The sequence below is a fragment of the Staurois parvus genome, unplaced genomic scaffold, assembly GCF_062004578.1.
Source record: "Staurois parvus isolate SC_StPar_1 unplaced genomic scaffold, SC_StPar_1.0 ptg000412l, whole genome shotgun sequence".
NCBI lineage: Eukaryota > Metazoa > Chordata > Amphibia > Anura > Ranidae > Staurois > Staurois parvus.
Window position 1 is genome coordinate 754,931 of NW_028318208.1, and position 22,772 is coordinate 777,702.

General features: G+C 45.5%; 1 protein-coding gene across 2 annotated transcripts in view; it reads left to right on the forward strand.

Annotated features, from left to right (window-relative positions):
* The first annotated feature begins 690 nt into the window (after positions 1 to 690).
* The window catches only part of BRICD5 (BRICHOS domain containing 5), a 30,358-nt gene continuing 8,276 nt past the window's right edge, over positions 691 to 22,772 (forward strand). The window contains exons 1-3 of one of the 2 annotated variants that reach the window (XM_089686793.1): positions 691 to 767; positions 5,551 to 5,691; positions 22,429 to 22,578. In XM_089686793.1, coding sequence (XP_089542919.1) covers positions 744 to 767; positions 5,551 to 5,691; positions 22,429 to 22,578 — 315 coding nt within the window. In that variant the 5' untranslated portion in view covers positions 691 to 743. The remainder of the gene's footprint in view (positions 768 to 5,550; positions 5,692 to 22,428; positions 22,579 to 22,772) is intronic. The other variant, XM_089686794.1, reaches the window with a different exon arrangement.

A 22,772-nucleotide genomic window follows, 5' to 3' on the forward strand; every position in this document is an offset into this window, starting at 1 on the left:
TCTGGATAAAAACCTAATAAGGGTAATAACCCATCTTTACTCTATCCAAATGAAAAATGTTTTGACCTTACATAGCCTTTAAGTCACCGGCATTTGCCACATGACGTGGGGTACTGGAAGAACTGGCCAATCAGCCAATCATTGTTCTCTCTTTGGGTGATGACTGTGTAATTGACACTCATGTGACCAGCCTACTGCAACAATTAGTCTTGTTTTCTGAAGTTACTTAAATGTTTTTATAGTTAATAATTTCCAGAACTTTAAGGTGGAACCCCAGCCCCTACTTTTTTTTTTTTGGCTGGAGTTGTAGTTTCAAACAAGGCTCACTTGGAATTTGAGTACAGGTTTCAATGTTAACTCTAAATGTTTTTCTCCTTAGCTCGGTAGGTTTCCGGTACACTGTGTGTCTTTTGTGACTTGCTGTAGGCCAGGAATTTGTGCACTTGGCGGCCTTTCCATCCAAGCCATGATGAACTTTTTTTTTTTCCCCCATCAAGCACAAAGCTGAGATTTGTGTTTCCATTTCAATGATTCCAGCTTTCCTCTCCCAGTTTCTCATCACAGCCTTGTCATTGTTCCATTCCCGGTTCTCGGGTTTCTCAGGTGGGGCTTGGCTGAGAAGGTGGCTGTGGAGGTGCTCGTTCCTGGGGTGTTGATGGACGTGCCCTTCATGTGTGCTGTCCCTGGACTATGCGGGGTCTGCACATTGCAGGGACGTGCACAGCCTGGGACAGCAGCACAGTATGGAGGAGAGCAGAGACCCAGTGGTAAGAGATGTACTTTACTTGCTGGACAGAGTACTCACAACAATCACATCCACTTCTCAGAGAAAACTGCTGCCCAACAGTGGCTGGTTTAGTCATATTTTTCGTAAGGAGGATGTGACATAGTTTTGTAAGTAACATTTATTACTTCTATTGTTCCCTGATGTTTGCACGGGCTTTTAAGGTATCCATCAAAGCCAGGTAGACCAATTCAATCCTGCTTGTTACCATAGAAGGTAGACACATAGAATGTTCTGCCTGTGCTAGGTTTTTTACAGTTTTATCATGGTAACAAGCTGCCCACTTTTATTTGGTGCGGTAGATATTCCAAGAGTCTGCGAAATTTAGAACACGATTGATATTGTTGGTTAAGTTGGACATGCTTTGAAGAACACAAGTGATGGAAAAGTATTGGTTAAACTCTGCAAGCTTAGAAGACCACAAGTGATGGATAATATTGAATAAATTGACCAAGCTTAGAAGACCACAAGTGATGGATAATATTGATTAAATTGACCAAGCTTAGAAGACCACAAGTGATGGATAATATTGATTAAATTGACCAAGCTTAGAAGACCACAAGTGATGGATAATATTGAATAAATTGACCAAGCTTAGAAGACCACAAGTGATGGATAATATTGATTAAATTGACCAAGCTTAGAAGACCACAAGTGATGGATAATATTGATTAAATTGACCAAGCTTAGAAGACCACAAGTGATGGATAATATTGATTAAATTGACCAAGCTTAGAAGACCACAAGTGGTGGATAATATTGATTAAATTGACCAAGCTTAGACCACAAGTGGTGGATAATATTGATTAAATTGACCAAGCTTAGACCGCAAGTGGTGGATAATATTGATTAAATTGACCAAGCTTAGAAGAACACAAGTGATAGTCAGAGTTGGCTGAGTCTCAGCAGCACCTTCAATAGATAATGTCAAACTTACAGATCTGAAGTCACTCTTTAATACTTTACTAAAGAAAGCCACTTGATCCATTGTGCTCAAGCTCTTTAAAAAAAGTCACTTCACTTTAAATGTTCAACATGTTTTATTGAGATACCAATAGTAAACAGTTTTTTTAAGTACATTACAAAGGTAACTGACCTAAACTTGATTCTGACTTTTTTGGGATATATTCTGAAAACCTGGATCTTGAAGAGTCTCTCACCCAGTAAATACAGCACTAAGTCACATGGCTAATTAGAATTGGAAATCGGGTAGTCTGTGATATCGGTTTGCTAAGGTTCATTTACAAGTTAATTTCATGCAATTCAAAGTCCATGAGGGAGAGCACATTCCTTGTAATGGCTGCTAGAGATAGACAATGTAGAAATACATCTGCTGCCAGCATTCCATTAAAGTATCAGGAGATGCTAGCTGACTGAAAAGACCACTAATATATAAAAATCATTGTATTCTGGTAACTATCCAGCTGATAAATGCAGTTATAGCATTCAATGAACAGATTATCTCATGTCTCTATCAATTTTTTTTCTGCACATTACATTTTGTTTTTTTTTTTTGCAACCGTCACCCCATATTCTTGTGGTTTTGGGTGTCTCCAGCCAAAACCCTTTCTGTCTTGGACAAAGCTCCATGCTTTTCTCGGCTATTTAGAGCTCCAGGTGCGAGATTCCCCCTTACTTCCTTCTTGTTAACAACATTGTTTTAAGGCAGAAAGGAGAGGAAACTGGTACATATAGCATACAGACATAAGAATATTATATTTCAGCATAGTAATGGAAGGACAAAACTCCTACTTCCAGCTGCCAAGATTACAGCTTTCCCAAAAGGGATGACTAAGGCTGTGGCAATCATGCCCAGTACAAGGTGGCCATTATGACTATAGAAAGGCTATGCAGCTTTGAGTGGGCCTGCACAGTGAATATCACTGGATTGTGGCTAAAGGTAAGTATAAGACCAGAGAGGCAGCACTCTGGTCAGCGGGGGAACTTGGTAAAGGGAAAAATGTGCAATTTTCATTTAATACTTCTTTTAAAAATTAAAGGACACTGAAATTTAGATACAGTTGGGTTAATCTGCTTCCTTCAGAAGACACTGGCAATCAGAAAAATTGTAAACTGCCCCCTACTCTGTAACTTCTCTTTCACCTAGAATGGCTCAATTTTCTGTTAAAGCAGTACTAAGGAAATGAACAAAAAACACAGAAGGGTGGGAACACTTTCCCTCAATGGACTCTAAGAAATGGATTTTACAGTAAGTATGTAATTCTTGTCCATTGAGGGTCCCAAGAATTCAGTTGGGATTTTCAAAAGCAATATAACTGAGGGGTGGGCAACACAGCAAAAAAACATTAATAAGCTTCACTAGAAGAGCTGGTGACTGCCTTTTAGCTTAGGAGCCGCCTGAAAGACCAACGCTCAAATTTGAAAAGGATGAGTGGGGACCCCTACCAGATAGGAGAACCTGCCAACGTGCCCACAGAGGATTAACCTATTTCTCCTGACCAGGATAGAGAAGGTTACCGCTAGATTGGAATGACCCCACATGAAGGTGATTCCAAACTGGAGTCAGTGTGAAGCTGATCAACCAGAACCCACCTTAGACAGTCAACAGAAAAAAACACTGGGTTTAACCCTCAGAAGTAACAGATACTAAGGGAACCCTGTACAAAAAACAGGTCCAAGAAGGAAAGGCCGTCTAGTGTACATAAAAAGGCCTGACATCTTTAATTCTTAGGATCATTCGGATAAAATTCTGTGACTAAAAGAGATTGTCTGGCCAGAAGACCAGTCTTGCTAAGCAAGGTACACTAGGGAATGCACAATATTGGTACAACCCAATAGCCTACAAGAGCATGAAGAAATCAATGAAACTTCCAGAGAATTCAAGGATTTGATCCCACAAAGCCAAAATGACAGAAGGAACTGCCAAAGGGTAGTCAGGAATGAAAGTTAGACCTTGGGCCCAAAAAACAATGCAAATGAAACTAAAACATCCTCTCTGACATTACAAGATGACACTGGGGCCTACAGAAGAATGCTGTGAAGTCTGCCTAGCCCCAGCCACAGCAATAGCTCTGGATCCCTCATTCCCTGTGAAGCATCAACAGCTGAGAAGCGAGGGACTGCAATCTTAGCGGTTTCCTGAGGGGCAGGGCAAGGGAAAACATCTCAAGAGCCTTCTCCAGAGGCTCCTGATCAGCCTATGATGGAGGACCAGTTCTCAGAGTATTTCCAAAGTCTTCTAGATATACTCTGTCCCCAGCACAGAGTATTTACAGCAGGAGAGAGTATTTGCAGCAGGAAGTTAATGTTCTCTCCAGGACCCTCCAGTGATGATCTCTATCCAGGGCACTGTTCTCAGGAAGGAAAATTCGAACATGGCTAATACCTCAGCTTTGTCCATGACAGAGCCAGGCAACTTTTACTGCCATAGGGGGGACTCCCACTCTGTCCTAGAGGTAAAGGCACTGCAACACCTAGATGGTGTCTAAAGAAGTCTGAAGCAGGAAACTTAGTCAAGGTGGATTCCCCAGCTTGGGGGTGGAGGTACTGAGGGGTTGAGTAGAATGCCCCAAGTATGGGGAGGAGAAACTGCTCCAGTCATCTAAAGAGGCTCAAGGGTTATGGTGGTGACTTCTTGATCCGAAGAGTCAGGACCTACTCAGAACCCAAACCCATAATCATTAGTTCAAAACCATACTTGCCTAGCTGGATGCAGTATTGGTCCGATGCTGCACCTGTTTCCTAATGGCTCTAAGGGTGAGAACTGAGCGATCACATCACACCACTGATTGCTCAGTTCTCCCCGACACTGTGAGCAGAGAGTGGTGACTGTCAGTTATTGCTCCCTGCCCTGACCACCCCACCCCCAGTACTCACTGGAGTGCCGAGCTGTGAAGGGGGTGGGAGTGGCTGGCTCAGGTAAGCCAGTGCCCAGAGATCTGGGTGGATCCTGACTATAAAGTCGGGATCTTTCTCTAGCCTGGACCAGCTATGTGACATCAGCTGACAGTGGACTGCTGTCAGCTGAAAACGGGTCACAGGAGCGCAGAACGAACTTCAATCCTGTGATCCATAGGAGAAGTACAGCAAAAAGAGCTTTTCTTCTATTTGATGATTTTGTACGATTACTGTACACATTAAACAAAAATTGGATGTTGTGTTCATGTACGATAAACATTTTCTAGCATTCACCCTCATTTTTTGTCATCCATATGGTCAGGATTTACCCCAGAGTCTGGAGCGGCACCTGGCTCAGATTCTCAGCAAGCCGCTGAGAGCCTGTGCCAGCTACTCCCTCCTCCTTCACAGCCCAGTGCTCCAGTGAGCGTGGGGGGAGGCAGAGCAGAGAGCGGTGACTGACAGTCACCGCTCTCTGCTCACAGATGCAGTGAGATCTCAGTGATCAGCAGTCATGTGATCACTGAGTTCTCACACTTAGAGCCGGCGGGGGACAGATGCCGCATCCACCTAGGTAAGTATAATTTATTTTTAAAAATCCCATACTTCTCTTTTAACAGCTCTGCAGTCTGCTGTGCCCTCTGTGCTCCTTCTTCAGAGTGGAATACAGGAGGGGTGATACTGGCCAGATTAATGGGTAAAAACAGAGGGGGAAAAAAGCCTAAAAAAGAAAACTAATGTCTAATGATTGGTATGCTGCAATCTATTACATTTTTGGTTTTGGTTTTTATACCTATTTAATGGACAAAAACAAAAAAATAGCCTTTTTGTTAGGAAATATTTTATCATCCTGTAACTATATTCAAACAATAATGGGCATGTGCTGATCCTGGTTTGTTTCCCCGCAGCCCCCTACAGAGAGAGGACTGCAAGAGAGATCAAAGGCTCCTACAAGGATATTCTGGGGTTTCCTGGCCGTGGCTTTGCTCTTCTCCATAGTGGGAATAAGCGTGGTTGGAGTGCTGGGCTGGAAAGATAATAAAACAAAGGTAAGTAGGAAAACGTACAGCTTGACGGTAATGAAAGTGTTACTAATCCCGCAACAGTAAAATCAGTCTGCATGTGCAGTAAAGCATGCTTGTTATACTCACTGTGGAAGCTAAGGGGTTAATCCTCTGAATTGTGTAAAAAGGTTGTTTGATCCTGTCTTCTCGGATTCTCCCCTTCTTCCAGTGCCCCCCCCCTCTTATCTCCTGATAAGACATATTGTGTGGAGTCACTCTGCACATGCTCAGTTTGGTGTGTATTGCTAGAGAGTCAATCCTCAGCATTGTGTAAAAAGGCTGCTTGATGCTGTCTTCTCGGATCCTCCCCTTCTTCCACAGTCCTCAATCCATTTGCTGATAGAACAGAGCCTTGGGGGCAAACTGCACATGTTCAGTTTGGTGTGTATTGCTAGAGAGTTGTTTTTTTTTTTTGGGAGAGTGCATGTGATCAGCACAGAGCCAATCAGCACTGTCCAGACAGAGGTCAGGGGTTATGCAATCTCTTGGGGCAGTGAGAGAATGAAAACTCCTCCTACACTTTTTAACCAGTGCTCAGCCGGACACTGATAGAAGACACAAGACTGCTCTAACTGCTGATGAGAAAAAGGTATTTAGCAGTTTATATTTACTAAAATAATTGCATTTCCATGTCCTGTGTACTGTGGGAGAGCGGATATAGTGAATGCGGGGTCCGGGGAGACCAGATATAGTGAATGCAGAGTCCAGGGACACTAGATATAGTGAATGCAGGGTCCGGGGAGACCGAATATAGTGAATGCAGGGTCCGGGAGACAAGATATAGTGAATGCAGCGTCCGGAGAGACCGGATATAGTGAATGCAGGGTCCGGGGAGACCGGATACAGGGAATGTAGGGTCCAGGGAGACCAGATATAGTGAGTTCAGGGTCCGGGGAAACCGGATATAGTGAATGCAGGGCCTGGAGAGACCAGATATAGTGAATGCAGGGTCCGGAGAGACAGGATATAGTGAATGCATTGTCCGGGGAGACCGGATATAGTGAATGCAGGGTCCGGGGAGACCGGATATAGTGAATGCGGGGTCCGGGGAGACCGGATATAGTGAGTGCAGGGTCCGGGGAAACCGGATATAGTGAATGCTGGGTCCGGGGAGAGCAGATTTAGTGAATGCGGGGTCCGGGAAGACCAGATATAGTGAATGCGGGGTCCGGGCAGAGCGGATATAGTGAATGCAGGGTCTGGGGAGAGCGGATATAGTGAATGCAGGGTCCGGGGAGAGTGGATATAGTGAATGCAGGGTCCGGGGAGACCGGATATAGTGAATGCGGGGTCCGTGGAGACCAGATATAGTGAATGCAGGATCCGGGGAGACCAGATATAATGAATGCAGGGTACGGGGAGACCAGATATAGTGAATGCAGGGTCCTGGGAGAACCAGATATAGTGAATGTAGGGTCTGGGGCAGTGGTGTATTTAGGTTTTGTGCTGCCCTAGGCAACACAAAAATTGTCTCCCCTCCCCATGGGGAGACCCTGACACTGACCAACACCCCCCTCCCCAACGAAGAAAGCCTGACGTTAACCAACAACACCCCAGCCCCACCACTACCCAAGAGAGCCTTCCACTACCACTGCTCCCCATACATTGGCAACCTCCCTCCCACCCCAGCAAGAGATAAGACACTCACCTTTACAGCTCCGGACATCCCCGAGAACAAGAGTCAGGCTCTGCATACACCATCAAGCAGCCCGTAGCCTCTCTCAGATCCCACCTAGTCTCCATGCTCCGTGTGTCCCTTCTTCCTTTCCTTCTTTTGGGGGGGGGGGGGGACACTGAAAAATGCCACCCTAGGCAAATGCCTTGTTTGCCTTGTGGTAAATACACCCCTGGTCCGGGGAGAGCGGATATAGTGACTGCAGGGTCCGGGGAGACCGGATATAGTGAATGCAGGGTCTGGGGAGACCGGATATAGTGAATGCAGGGTCCGGGGAGAGCGGATATAGTGAATGCAGGGTCCGGGGAGACCGGATATAGTGAATGCAGGGTCCGGGGAGACCGGATATAGTGAATGCAGGGTCCGGGGAGACCGGATATAGTGAATGCAGGTTCCGGGGAGAGCGGATATAGGGAATGCAGGTTCCAGGGAGACCGGATATAGTGAATGCAGGTTCCAGGGAGAGCGGATATAGTGAATGCAGGGTCCGGGGAGAGCGGATATAGTAAATGCAGGGTCTGGGGAGACCAGATATAGTAAGTGCAGGGTCCGGGGTTTAGTAACACTTTAATTTCCTAAGGAAGAAAAGTAACCCAAATCTAATGCACAGTTGGTTTGAAAATGCTGAACAGGTAATCCATAAATCTCATTGGTTGTGTTTGCTTTTAAGTACAGTTATTATACAGGATTTATATAGCGCTAAAAGGTTTGCTCAGCGCTGTACATTATAGTGAGGGACAGAACATGTGACAGTACAGTAATAAAACAAAACACGAGGGGTTCGAGGGCCCTGCTCTTTCGAGCTTACAATCTAGGAGGGAGGGGATAGTGGTACAGGAGGAAGTGACTGTGGGGGATGGAGTGGTAGGAGGAGTGGAGGAGATCGGTTGTTAGGTGAGGGTGGGGTAGGCTTCCCGGAAGAGATGGGTTTTCAGGGTGCACCTAAAGGTGAGGAGGGTAGACGACAGTCTGATGGATTGGAGTAGTGAGTTCCAGAGGAAGGGGAAGTCCTGGAGAAGTCCTGCAGTCTGGCGTGGGAGGTGGAGACCAGGGAGCTAGAAAGTAGGAGGACTTGTGAGGAGCGAAGATTACGGGTTGGGTGGTATTTGGGTATCAGGTCGGTGAGGTAGTTTGGGGCAGCGTTATGAATGGCTTTGTATGTCTGTGTTAGTAGTTTGAATTTAATGCGTTGGGCAATCGGGAGCCAGTGGAGGGAATGACAGAGGGGGGTGGCAGAAGCGGAGCGGTTGGTAAGGTGGATGAGTCTGGCCGCTGAGTTCAGGATAGACTGAAGCGGGGATAGTCTGCGTTGGGGTAGGCCGGTGAGGAGGGAGTTGCAGTAGTTCAGACGTGAGATGATGAGGGAGTGAACAAGTTGTTTAGTAGTGTCTGGGGTTAGGAACGAACATATTTTGGAGATGTTGCGGAGGTGGAGCCTGCATGAGTTTGCCAACGATTGGACATGGGGTTGGAAGGACAGGTTGGAGTCTAGAGTGACACCTAGGACTTTGGCTTGCGGGGTGGGACTGATAGTGGCGTTGTTGGTTGTGATGGAGAGGGTGGGGGGGTCACGGGCTGGGGGGAAAATCAGGAGCTCGGTTTTGGAAAGGTTCAATTTGAGGCAATGGAGCGACATCCAGTCTGATATGTCGTTCAGTAGGTGGGTGGTACGAACGGAGACTGAGGGGGTGAGGTAAATTTGCGTGTCATCGGCGTAGAGGTGATAGTTGAAGCCGTGAGAGTATCAATTTGCCGAGGGAGGAGGTGTAGATGGAGAAGAGAAGGGGCCCGAGGACAGAGCCTTGGGGGACCCCAACAGAGAGGGGGAGAGAGGGGGAGGTGGTAGCGTTATGGGTAACGCGTTGGGATAGGTAGGAGGAGAGCCAGGAGAGAGCGGAGTCTCTGATGCCGAGGGAGTGCAGTTTATTAAGGAGGAGGGGATGGTCGACTGTGTCGAAGGCCGCGGAGAGGTCGAGGAGTAGGAGGACTGAGTAGTGGCCATTAGCTTTGGCGGTTAGCTGGTCGTTAGTGATTTTGAGTAGGGCGGTTTCGGTGGAGTGTAGGGGATGGAAGGAGGTTGTTGTCAGTGAGGTGGGCGCTTAGGCGATTGTAGACTAAGCGCTCAAGGAGCTTGGAAGTAAATGGCAGCAGGAAGATGGGTGTAAGGTTATACAGTTCAATGGCCACTATTCCTATTTGCACACAGATGAACCAGTTGTTGGGTGAGTAGTAATGAGCAGTATTTAGAACGCAGGCAATGCAATAGCCAGATGTGGAGGCTGCAAATGATTTTCTAATAGGGATTTAATAAATACCTTTCCTGCCATACAACGCTGTAGGCCGTTCTGTATGGTGTAGCCTGTTAACAATCTAACTAATGGATTTAAGGGGAACCTCTCTGGAGATCAGCTCCCTATCAAGACTCCCATCCAGCACGGCAAGCCGCTAGCTTATCGCTCACAAGCAGTTCTTTTCAGCATGTAGAAGTAGCAGAACGGGCGTTTCCACCTTCATCAAAATTCAAATGAAATGTTTACATTTTAAAGCATGCTGTACATAGCTTTTTGAAAGCATCACAGCACCCTTCCCCAGTTCTCCTCTCAACAGTACTCAGCACTGATGAAAGTGGGGGGCTGGCCCTAGGGAGGGGGTCACAATGCCTTGATAGGTGGGTGTCAGTCTGGAGGAGTGGGTGTTGTTATGCAGACTGTATTTGTATACAGACCACCGTATGTAATGCCCATATGTGATGCTGAACCTTCATAATTGAAAGAACTGAAATTCAATAAATGAATTGAAAGGGCGGGCTGGGGAGTAAATAGCTAGATGATGCTGGATGTCCTCGAGCCAGGAAATGAGGCAGGCTCTATCAGACTTGGTTAAAGCGGATCTCTACCCCCCCCCCCCTCCCCTTGTTTTTAACTTCAGCTTGCTGGTCCTGTACTTTTAAGGTATTGACCCAGCAGATCCAGTGTTGTCCTGCGGAGATCCGCTTGATTTCTGTCCTGTGCTGTCATCTTCTTTAGTGATGTCATCGGGTAGCTACAGGCTGTTTCAGATTCAGCCGGCAGCTTCACGATGATGTGCCACTTGGCACATCCCCCTCCGTCAGTGAAAGACTATGCCTCCTGGGTTACATGATATACATATCCCAGGAGGCACAGCGGGCAAAGTGCACATCATTCACCTAGGTTAGTGATGTCCTTTGGGGACAGGCCAGAAAAACAAATTAAAACAACTTAACATAGTATTAAATAAAAATATAAACAAAACTGTAGCTGCTGACTTTTAAAAAACACCCCACATGGAAGAAAAATATATTTGAAATATATTTTAAAAATACTCTTCCCAAATATATTGACATATATTTGAAATACTACAATTCTGGCCATATTCAATATATATATATATATATATATATACACACATACATACTGTACATATATACACATACATACATACACACATATATACACATACATACTGTACATATATACACATACATACATACATACACATACACACATATATACACATACATACATATATATATATATATATATATATATATATATACACATATACATACACACACACAGTGTATGTTGAAATGCGCTTTCATTACAAAATATATGAAAAATACATTTTCAAATATACTGTATGTCTTTAAAAATACATTTAATCTACATTTTTGGAATCCACTTACAAGTAAATGTAAAAATATATGTTAAAGTTATTTTTTCGTATGTTTAAAAAAATCTGAAGAATATAATTAAAAGTTATACATTTTGTGATATATTAAAAACACATTTCAACATGCAGTATATGTGTGTGTGTATTTGAAAATTTATTTTTCTAAGTAGATTTCATATATTTTGTAATAAAAGCACATTTCAACATACAGTGTATGTGTGTATATATATATGTGTGTGTATGTGTATGTATATATATATATATACAGTCAGGTCCATAAATATTGGGACATCGACACAATTCTAACATTTTTGGCTCTATACACCACCTCAATGGATTTGAAATGAAACGAACAAGATGTGCTTTAATTGCAGACTGTCAGCTTTAATTTGAGGGTATTTACATCCAAATCAGGTGAATGGCGTAGGAATTACAACAGTTTGCATATGTGCCTCCCACTTGTTAAGGGACCAAAAGTAATGGGACAGAATAATAATCATAAATCAAACTTTCGCTTTTTAATACTTGGTTGCAAATCCTTTGCAGTCAATTACAGCCTGAAGTCTGGAACGCATAGACATCACCAGACGCTGGGTTTCATCCCTGGTGATGCTCTGCCAGGCCTCTACTGCAACTGTCTTCAGTTCCTGCTTGTTCTTGGGGCATTTTCCCTTCAGTTTTGTCTTCAGCAAGTGAAACGCATGCTCAATCGGATTCAGGTCAGGTGATTGACTTGGCCATTGCATAATATTCCACTTCTTTCCCTTAAAAAACTCTTTGGTTGCTTTTGCAGTATACTTTGGGTCATTGTCCATCTGCACTGTGAAGCGTCCAATGAGTTGTGAAGCATTTGGCTGAATATGAGCAGATAATATTGCCCGAAACACTTCGGAATTCATCCGGCTGCTTTTGTCAGCAGTCACATCATCAATAAATACAAGAGAAGCAGTTCCATTGGCAGCCATACATGCCCATGCCATGACACTACCACCACCATGCTTCACTGATGAGGTGGTATGCTTAGGATCATGAGCAGTTCCTTTCCTTCTCCATTCTCTTCTCTTCCCATCACTCTGGTACAAGTTGATCTTGGTCTCATCTGTCCATAGGATGTTGTTCCAGAACTGTGAAGGCTTTTTTAGATGTTTGGCAAACTCTAATCTGGCCTTCCTGTTTTTGAGGCTCACCAATGGTTTCCATCTTGTGGTGAACCCTCTGTATTCACTCTGGTGAAGTCTTCTCTTGATTGTTGACTTTGACACACATACACCTACCTCCTGGAGAGTGTTCTTGATCTGGCCAACTGTTGTGAAGGGTGTTTTCTTCACCAGGGAAATAATTCTTCGGTCATCCACCACAGTTGTTTTCCGTGATCTTCCGGGTCTTTTGGTGTTGCTGAGCTCACCGGCACGTTCCTTCTTTTTAAGAATGTTCCAAACAGTTGTTTTGGCCACGCCTAATGTTTTTGCTATCTCTCTGATGGGTTTGTTTTGTTTTTTCAGCCTAATGATGGCTTGCTTCACTGATAGTGACAGCTCTTTGGATATTGGAGTTGACAGCAACAGATTCCAAATGCAAATAGCACACTTGAAATGAACTCTGGACCTTTTATCTGCTCATTGTAATTGGGATAATGAGGAAATATCACACACCTGGCCATGGAACAGCTGAGAAGCCAATTGTCCCATTACTTTTGGTCCCTTAACAAGTGGGAGGCACATATGTAAACTGTTGTAATTCCTACACCGTTCACCTGATTTGGATGTAAATACCCTCAAATTAAAGCTGACAGTCTGCAGTTAAAGCACATCTTGTTCGTTTCATTTCAAATCCATTGTGGTGGTGTATAGAGCCAAAAATGTTAGAATTGTGTCGATGTCCCAATATTTATGGACCTGACTGTATATATATATATATCTACACACATACATACATATGTATGTATGTATTATATTATATTGAATATGGCCAAAATTGTAGTATTTCAAATATATGTCAATATATTTGGGAAGAATATTTTTAAAATATATTTTTCTTTCATGTGGGACTTACCTGTCCCACAATCCCGCGGTGTCCTCAGTGCAGTCAGGTTCACTGGCCGTCCTCTGTCCCCGACATAGGCATCTTAAGTGTGGGTACCTGGCTGTGACAGCTTGCAGCTTGACATCAGGATGCCTACTGAGCATGCGCGAGCGGCACTGCGCATTGTGAATGGTACTGCAGTCCTCTGGGACCTGTCACAGAACACTGTGGGAGGGGAGGAGAACTTCTGCTTCCGATGGTCTAGGTCAGTGGTTCTCAACCTTTCTAGCGCCGCGACCCCTTAATACAGTTCCTCATGTTGTGGTGACCCCCAACCATAAAATTATTTTCGTTGCTACTTCATAACTGTAATTTTGCAGTAGGAGGAATAGTGCCACGTCATTGGTGTCATTGGGAGGAATAGTGCCCCATCATTGGTGTCATTGGGAGGAATAGTGCCCCATCATTGGTGTCAGTGGGAGGAATAGTGCCCCGTCATTGGTGTCAGTGGGAGGAATAGTGCCCCGTCATTGGTGTCAGTGGGAGGAATAGTGCCCCCTTCATTGGTGTCAGTGGGAGGAATCGTGCCCCGTCATTGGTGTCAGTGGGAGGAATAGTGCCCCGTCATCGGTGTCAGTGGGAGGAATAGTGCCCCATCATCGGTGTCAGTGGGAGGAATAGAGCCCCATCATCGGTGTCAGTGGGAGGAATAGTGCCCCATCATCGGTGTCAGTGGGAGGAATAGTGCCCCATCATCGGTGTCAGTGGGAGGAATAGTGCCCCATCATCGGTGTCAGTGGGAGCAGGAATAGTGCCCCATCATCGGTGTCAGTGGGAGGAATAGTGCCTCATCATCGGTATCAGTGGGAGGAGGAATAGTGCCCCATCATAGGTGTCAGTGGGAGCAGGAATAGTGCCCCATCATAGGTGTCAGTGGGAGCAGGAATAGTGCCCCATCAGTGGTGTCAGTGGGGGGAATAGTGCCCCATCATAGGTGTCAGTGGGAGGAATAGTGCCTCATCATTGGTATCAGTGGGAGGAATAGTGCCCCATCATTGGTATCAGTGGGAGGAATAGTGCCCCGTCATTGGTGTCAGTGGGAGGAATAGTGCCCCGTCATTGGTATCAGTGGGAGGAGGAATAGTGCCCCGTCATTGGTATCAGTGGGAGGAATAGTGCCCCGTCATTGGTATCAGTGGGAGGAATAGTGCCCCGTCATTGGTGTCAGTGGGAGGAATAGTGCCTCGTCATCGGTGTCAGTGGGAGGAATAGTGCCTCGTCATCGGTATCAGTGTGAGGAATAGTGCCCCATCATCGGTGTCAGTGGGAGGAATAGTGCCCCATCATCGGTATCAGTGGGAGGAATAGTGCCCCATCATCGGTATCAGTGGGAGGAATAGTGCCCCATCATCGGTATCAGTGGGAGGAATAGTGCCCCATCATCGGTATCAGTGGGAGGAATAGTGCCCCTTCATCGGTATCAGTGGGAGGAATAGTGCCCCATCATCGGTGTCAGTGGGAGGAATAGTGCCCCATCATCGGTGTCAGTGGGAGGAATAGTGCCTCATCATCGGTGTCAGTGGGAGGAATAGTGCCCCATCATTGGTGTCAGTGGGAGGAATAGTGCCCCATCATCGGTGTCAGTGGGAGGAATAGTGCCCCATCATCGGTGTCAGTGGGAGGAATAGTGCCCCATCATCGCTGTCAGTGGGAGGAATAGTGCCCCATCATTGGTGTCAGTGGGAGGAGGAATAGTGCCCCATCATTGGTGTCAGTGGGGGGAGGAATAGTGCCCCATCATAGGTGTCAGTGGGGGGAATAGTGCCCCATCATTGGTGTCAGTGGGGGGAATAGTGCCCCATCATAGGTGTCAGTGGGGGGAATAGTGCCCCATCATAGGTGTCAGTGGGGGGAGGAATAGTGCCCCATCCTTGGTGTCAGTGGGGGGAGGAATAGTGCCCCATCCTTGGTGTCAGTGGGGGGAGGAATAGTGCCCCATCCTTGGTGTCAGTGGGGGGAGGAATCGTGCCCCATCCTTGGTGTCAGTGGGGGAGGAATCGTGCCCCATCGTTGGTGTCATTTGGGGGAGGAATAGTGCCCCATCGTTGGTGTCAGTGGGAGGAATAGTGCCCCATCGTTGGTGTCAGTGGGAGGAATAGTGTCCCATCGTTGGTGTCAGTGGGAGGAATAGTGCCCCATCATTGGTGTCAGTGGGAGGAATAGTGCCCCATCATTGGTGTCAGTGGGAGGAATAGTGCCCCATCATTGGTGTCAGTGGGAGGAATAGTGCCCCATCATTGGTGTCAGTGGGAGGAATAGTGCCCCATCATTGGTGTCAGTGGGAGGAATAGTGCCCCATCATTGGTATTAGTGACACCAATGATACTTACCTTGCAGACCCCTGCTCCAGCCTGGGCTCGCTCGCTCCCTCCCTCTCCCATGGTACCGACACTTACCTGTCAGATGTCTTCCTTCTCCGGCCGCTCTCCTCCTCTTCACTCGCTCGATCTTCACGGTGCCGCTCGGCTCCTCCTCTCCAAGCTCCACCTCCTTGCCGGTGATTGGCCGCCTGTGTGCCTCTCCTGAGCTACAGTGCCGGCGGCCAATCACAGGCGAGGATTGATCTCGAGGTGTGTCCAGATGACAGGGGCGGCATGTCATCCCGCCCACACCTGGAGACGGCGGTGGCGGCGGCGGCGGCGAGGAGCGGTGTCTCGGTTCCTAAGACCATCGGAAATATGTGTTTTCCGATGGTCTTAGGCGATCCCTGTGGAAGCGTCGTTCGACCCCCAAAGGGGTCGCGACCCCCAGGTTGAGAACCGCTGGTCTAGGTGATCGCAGTGGAACTGGGAGAGGGTACCTGTCAAAATTGGGTACCTGCTCTCCAAAGGTTCTAATCCTTCACGGGGAGCAGGGACTCCTTAAAGTGAAACTTCCCCTTTTGTATGGAGCTCCTCTTTAAGCTTCTAAAGCACACTGGGAGAAGCTCACAGTGTGCAGTGAAATCAATAATCAAGTGAGTCTGCAATTCCAATACAGGAGAGAGCCTGCATAAATGTACAAGACTGAAGGGAAGGCTGGAGGTCAGATTTAACACAGTGCTCTTCTCAATTAGAGCATATCTAGAAACAAAAATGTAATATAGCGCAACGCACCAGTCCTGAGATCTGATGGCTGCATTATTTTTCTTTTTAGGCTTTTTTTTTTCTTTACTTTTACCTGATGCCAGTACCAAACTTCTTGTCCTAGTATTACAACAGTATACTCTGGGCTAGTAGACCGTATACACTGGGATGAAGGCATGCACACTGATCCCACCCATTAAGGTGTATTGTACACCTTTTCCTGACATGGCCACTTAAGAGCCTCGAATTGTGTTGATGAGGCTTTAACCTGTTTTTACGATCAATAAACTTTCCTGAAGAATCCACTTGAAAGCACCTTTTTGTTTAACCTCCCTGGCGGTATTCCTGTGTGTAGCTCGGGGTAGCTCGGGGTAAAGTTTCAGTACCACAAGCGGTAACCCCGAGCTACACTTACCATGCAGCGCTGCTCCGGGATCCCTCGATCACTTACCTTGTCCTGCGCTCCTGCGATGTCCCTCCTGCAGAGTCCCCGGCAATGTAATCCAGCGGATGCCGGCATCTGTCACCTGGGTTCCGTCCCCTGCAAGCGTTGGGGCGTACGGGGGACAGAACTGGCGGGAAATTTAAAAATGACAAAAAGTGACATTTACTAAAATCACTAAAATCACATAGTATAACATTACTGTATCAAACCATTTCACATACATTTTGTCCCGAGTGCTTTGTCCGGCGCCCTGCCTGCATTTTTACTGTTCTTTCTGCCTGGAAACTGAGAAATGTCCATGGCGTCCAAAAAACGTCCCTTTAGGTCAAAAGCGGTTTTAGACCGGCTAGAGAACAGCGATAGTAAATCAGAACTACTTGCAGAATTGAGTGATAATGATTCGTGGGGGAAATTCGTCATCAGACACTGAAAACGATTTTGCGACTTTGCTCAGCGATGTGCGAACTTGGCGCTATATTTCAAATTTCAGTGTTTTTGGTTTGATTATATTATTGAATTAAATTTATTATTATTATTATATTATTATTTTTTATGATTATTTATTATATTATAATTTATGATTTTGTGTTTCAAATTTTATCATCCCCGGGATGTTTACTAGACTCTTGTTCGGACAGATTTCAGTGAGTTCTTCCTAAAAATTACAGCCTACAATAAAAAATAATACATATTTCCATGCAAAAACATTTACCACTTTGAGCACAGATATATGGACGTAATCAGACCGCTAGGGAGGTTAATGGGCACCTCTGCTGACCACACATTGGTTCTATTTTGGGGCCTCATTCTTTTCACCATTGTTCACTGGATTTGTTCGCAACGTATTGCAGTGCAAACGTTTCTGGAAGACCCCAACGAGCATCGAGTGTGACCACCCATACTCTGCATGGAGACAGTCATATTCTGCACATGTGCTAAAATAGGTTGCTTGACCCTAAGACAGGTATCCAGCAACCATGTGAATGTGAGTCTATGCTTTTTACACTTGTTGCCATACTCTTCACATATGTACAACTGAATACTCTTCTTAGAAGAAACTCTTTCGTGGCTTTTATTCCTCATTTTTCTTCTTGTCTCTGCTCATCTGGAGCATCACTGACTCATTACAACACTAAAGCTGGCCATAGATGCATTTGATCCATCTATGAGCAGGCTGGTTGTGCTAAAGTCGATTCATGGATCGACTTCAGTACAACCAGCCTGTTGGAATTTTTTCATGTGATCATTGGTGGCTATAGCTGCCAGCAGTGATCATCGTGTTCTGCCGGCAGGGAAGGCTCCCCGCCAACAGAACACAGTAGCTGCAGGAGGGATTCCCCCATCAACACTGACTGCTTTACTCCCCCTACTGTAGTGGGACAACAGAAGGGGGGACAGAACTATGGAAACCGTCCCCTCACCTCTTCTTCATACCATAAAAGGGTAGAGTTCTGAATCCCCAGAGATAACTGAGAACATGTAACTGATGAGAATGTACCACAGGCAAAGTGCATGGAAGTCAGATGACATGATTTCTGGCAGAATCAACAGGTATTTTTTTGCACTTCTCAAACAAATATATCTAAACACTCTTAGATTTATATTTAACAGACCAAAGGGGAGCAAATAAGAGACGTCGATTGTTAGGGTTCGACTGCAATGCTTGATATCAGATACAATCCCCTTTGCTCAGGTCCGGGACAAGGGGTGGGCAGGAGGGGTGGCTGCCCTGGGCACAATGGTATACTGTAGGGATGGTGGCTCCTTCCTTCTGTTACAAGGATGACAGGAGTAGTGACAGGGGTATAACTACTCCTGTCAGCACAGTGCTGTGAGCGACAAGGAGAGGAGGAGAGAGACAGGAGGTGATACAGGCTGTGTTCTCTCTTCCCTGCCTTCTTTCTGCCACTGTAATGCTCCAGTATTCGGGAGCCTTTTGGCATCTTAGCCCTCTGCGCAATGGTTTACTGTAGGGATGGTGGATCCTTCCTTCTGTTACAAGGATGACAGGAGTAGTGACGGGGTATAACTACTCCTGTCAGCTCAGTGCTGTGAGTGAGGAGAGAGACAGGAGGTGATACAGGCTGTGTTCTCTCTTCCCTGCCTTCTTTCTGCCACTGTAGTGCTCCTGTATTCGGGAGCCTTTTGGCATCTTAGCCCTGTGCGCAATGGTTTACTGTAGTGATGGTGGCTCCTTCCTTCTGTTACAAGGATGACAGGAGTAGTGACAGGGGTAAAACTACTCCTGTCAGGACAAGGAGAGGAGGAGAGAGACAGGAGGTGATGCAGGCTGTGTTCTCTCTTCCCTGCCTCCTTCCTGCCACTGTAGCGCTCCTGTATTTGGGAGCCTTTTGGCATCTTAGCCCTGGGCGCAATGGTTTACTGTAGGGATGGTGGCTCCTTCCTTCTGTTACAAGGATGACAGGAGTAGTGACAGGGGTATAACTACTCCTGTCAGTGACAAGGGGAGGAGGAGAGAGTCAGGAGGTGATACAGGCTGTGTTCTCTCTTCCCTGCCTCCTTCCTGCCACTGTAGCGCTCCTGTATTTGGGAACCTTTTGGCATCTTAGCCCTGGGCGCAATGGTTTACTGTAGGGATGGTGGCTCCTTCCTTTTGTTACAAGGATGACAGGAGTAGTGACAAGGGTAAAACTACTCCTGCCAGGACAAGGAGAGGAGGAGAGAGACAAGAGGTGATATAGGCTGTGTTCTCTCTTCCTTGCCTCCTTCCTGCCACTGTAGCGCTCCTGTATTTGGGAGCCTTTTGGCATCTTAGCCCTGGGCGCTGGATCACCTTGTCCCGGCACTGCCTTTGCTGTAACCAGGCAAAGGTTGATTTATTGGGTAACATTATAGCAGGAACAGGACACGCGCCAGGAGACTCTCAGTGATCTTCTCCAGTTTCACTGCAGACTTCCTTTGATAAGGGGATGTGATTGAGAGAAGTCTCCACAATGCCCTTCACCTGGTGACTTGTTAAGTGAAATGTGTTGGCACTGCACAGCGTCTCTCTTCTAAGTCTCTCATTTACAGAGCTCCAAAATTCCTATGATGGACTTGAATCCTTCTATGCTTCCTTTACATCTGATACAGAGATCTTCATAAAATAAATGCTTTTATAAATAAACTAAAAATGACCGTTTTTGTGGACCCCCTTCCTCCACACAGCATTAAGTCTGGGAGTAAAGGGATAAGGCGTAATACCTTATTCCCAACTCTTGTAGGCTCCTTCCATCCATGCGTGTGGTTCACCACAGATTCCTCACTAAGGTGCTCCAGGCTGTGGTTGCACGCCTGCTTCCTCCAAGCACAAATGCAGGGTTAATAGCCCAGCATTGTAGATGATGATACAGAGGAACCGCCCAGAGCGTCAGGGAGAAGAGGACACCTCCAGAGCTGGGTTTAAAGTAAGTTATACCTTTTCAGCTCCCCATAAACCTAACAATCCTCTACCCCATGGCAGTGAGGGGGATCCCTACTGCAAGAGTTTGTTCTTCTCCTACCTGGAATAAGAAATAAAAAATACATTGTATGTACCTGAATTTTACATGGAATCAGTCTCTTGCAGTCCCTGTACAGCAGATCTCAGATATGGAGAGGAAGAAGAAGTACAAGTAAACAATCAGTTCATATGCTAATGAAGAGCATACTGATAGGAGGAGAAAGCAAAGTGATGAGAGCTGAGCCTGACAGTCAGTTGCTTCTCCCTTACTGTTCAATAGCAGGCTGGGGGAGGGACCATGACAGCCTGGGCTGAGAGTAGGGGAGTTGAATGATGCTGGCTGTCATTCAACACTGAAGACTGAGGACATCTATTGGTGGAAAATAAGTACTTCCTGTTACAACTCTGGATTGAAGGTGAGTTTTGTAGCCCTCCCTTCGCCTATTACATGAACATACAGTATGCACTGATAGTTACTGCATACATGTAAGTGTGAAAAGTCCCATAATCTACTATTCATCTAGGAGAATACTTATATACCTCTTAATTGTAAGTTAGTAAAAAGGAAAAGCAGTGGCATTGATCATAGCAGTCACACAAATCTTTTTTTAGACTGTCTGACTCCAGTCACACACGGTAAATTATACAGTTAGGTCCATATATATTTGGACACCGGCACAATTTTAGTTTTTTTCCAGGTATTTACCAAAACATATTCAAGCTATAGTTATATAATGGATATGGGCTGAAAGTGCACACTCTCAGGTTTAATTTGAGGGTATGTACATCCAAATTGGAGGAAGGGTTTAGGAATTACAGCTCTTAAAGAGTAGCCATTCCCCCTTTTTCAAGGGACCAAAAGTAATTGGACAATTGACTCAAAAGCTGTTTCATGGCCAGGTGTGGGCTACTCCTTTGTTATTTCTTCATCAATTAAGCAGGTAAAAGGTCTGGCATTGATTCTAAGTGTGGTATTTGCATTTGGAATATATTGCTGTGGACCTACATCATGCGTTCAAAGGAGCTGTCCATGCAAGTGAAACATGCCATTGTAAGGATTCAAAAATGAAACAAATCCATCATTGAGATAGCAGCAACATTAGGAGTGGGCAAATCAACAGTTTGGTACATTCTGAGGAAAGAAGAACTCACTGGTGAGCTCAGCAACATAAAAAGCCATGAACGTCCATGGCAGACAACAGTGGTGGATGATCGCAGGATCCTCTCTACGGTAAAGAAAAAACAATTCACAACATCCAGACAAGTGAAGGACACTCTCCAGGAGGTGGGCGTATCAATGTCAAAGTCTACAATCAAGAGAAGACTTCACGAGAGCAAATACAGAGGGTTCACCACAAGGTACAAACCATTCGTAAACCTGAAGAATAGAAAAGCCAGATTAGACTTTGCCAAAAAACATCTAAAAAAGCCAGACCAGTTCTGGAAAAGCATTCTTTGGACGGATGAAACTAAGATTAATCTGTACCAGAATGACAAGAAGAAAAGTGTGGAGAAGGCTTTGAACAGCTCATGATCCAAAGCACACAACGTCATCTGTAAAACATAGTGGAGGCAGTGTGATGGCATGGGCATGCATGGCTTCCAGTGGCACTGGGTCATTGGTGTTTATTGATGATGTGACAGAAGACAGAAGCAGCCGGATGAATTCTGCAGTGTTTAGAGATATACTGTCAGCCCAGATTCAGCCAAATGCAGCAAAGTTGATTGTATGGCACTTCACAGTACAGATGGACAATGATCCAAAACACAAAGCAAAAGCAACCCAGGAGCTTTTGAAGGAAAATAAGTGGAATATTTGCAATGGCCGAGTCATTCACCTGATCTCAACCCAATTGAGCATGCATTTCACTTGCTGAAGGCAAAACTAAAGGCAGAAAAACCCACAAAGAACAACTGAAGACAGCTGCAGTTAGACCCTGGCAAAGCATCAGAAAGGAGGAATCCCAGTCTTTAGTAATGTCCATGGGTTCCAGACTTCAGGCAGTCATTGCCAGTAAAAGGATTCTCAACAAAATATTAAAAATGAACATTTTATTTATGATTGTATTAATTTGTCCAATTACATTTTAGCCCTGAAAATGGAGGGACTGTGTAAAAAAAATGGTTGCAGTTCCTAAAATGTGTACTTGATATTCATGTTCAATCCCTTGAACTAAAGCTGAAAGTCTGCACTTCAAATTCATTTGGATTGTTTCATATTAATATATTCTGGTGGCATACAGAGCCAAAAGTATGAAAATAGTGCCTGTGTCCAAATATATATGGACCTAAGTGTAATTGACAAGAACTTTATGTTTAGCCTCTATTACAGGTCGTCCGACTGACCTACAAAAACCTGCAGGGTTCCCCGGTAAACCAGTCTGCTGTTACCGACAGGAAGAGGAATACGGTCACCTATCGCGTCACTTCCAGGAACCAGACCTCTGTAGTGTTATATGACAGCAAACACGTGAGTGCCTGTTACTGCAATGCAACACCGTACATACAACTGTGCTCCCTGCACAAAGGAAACTAGAATGCTTCTGGGGCAATTGTAATTTTTTTTTTGTAATTTTTAAAAACTGTTTCATATTGATTCTTTAAAATTGAAAATAAATCTGCGTATAGTTCATCTCCCTGGTTACTACCTCCCCCTCTTCATCA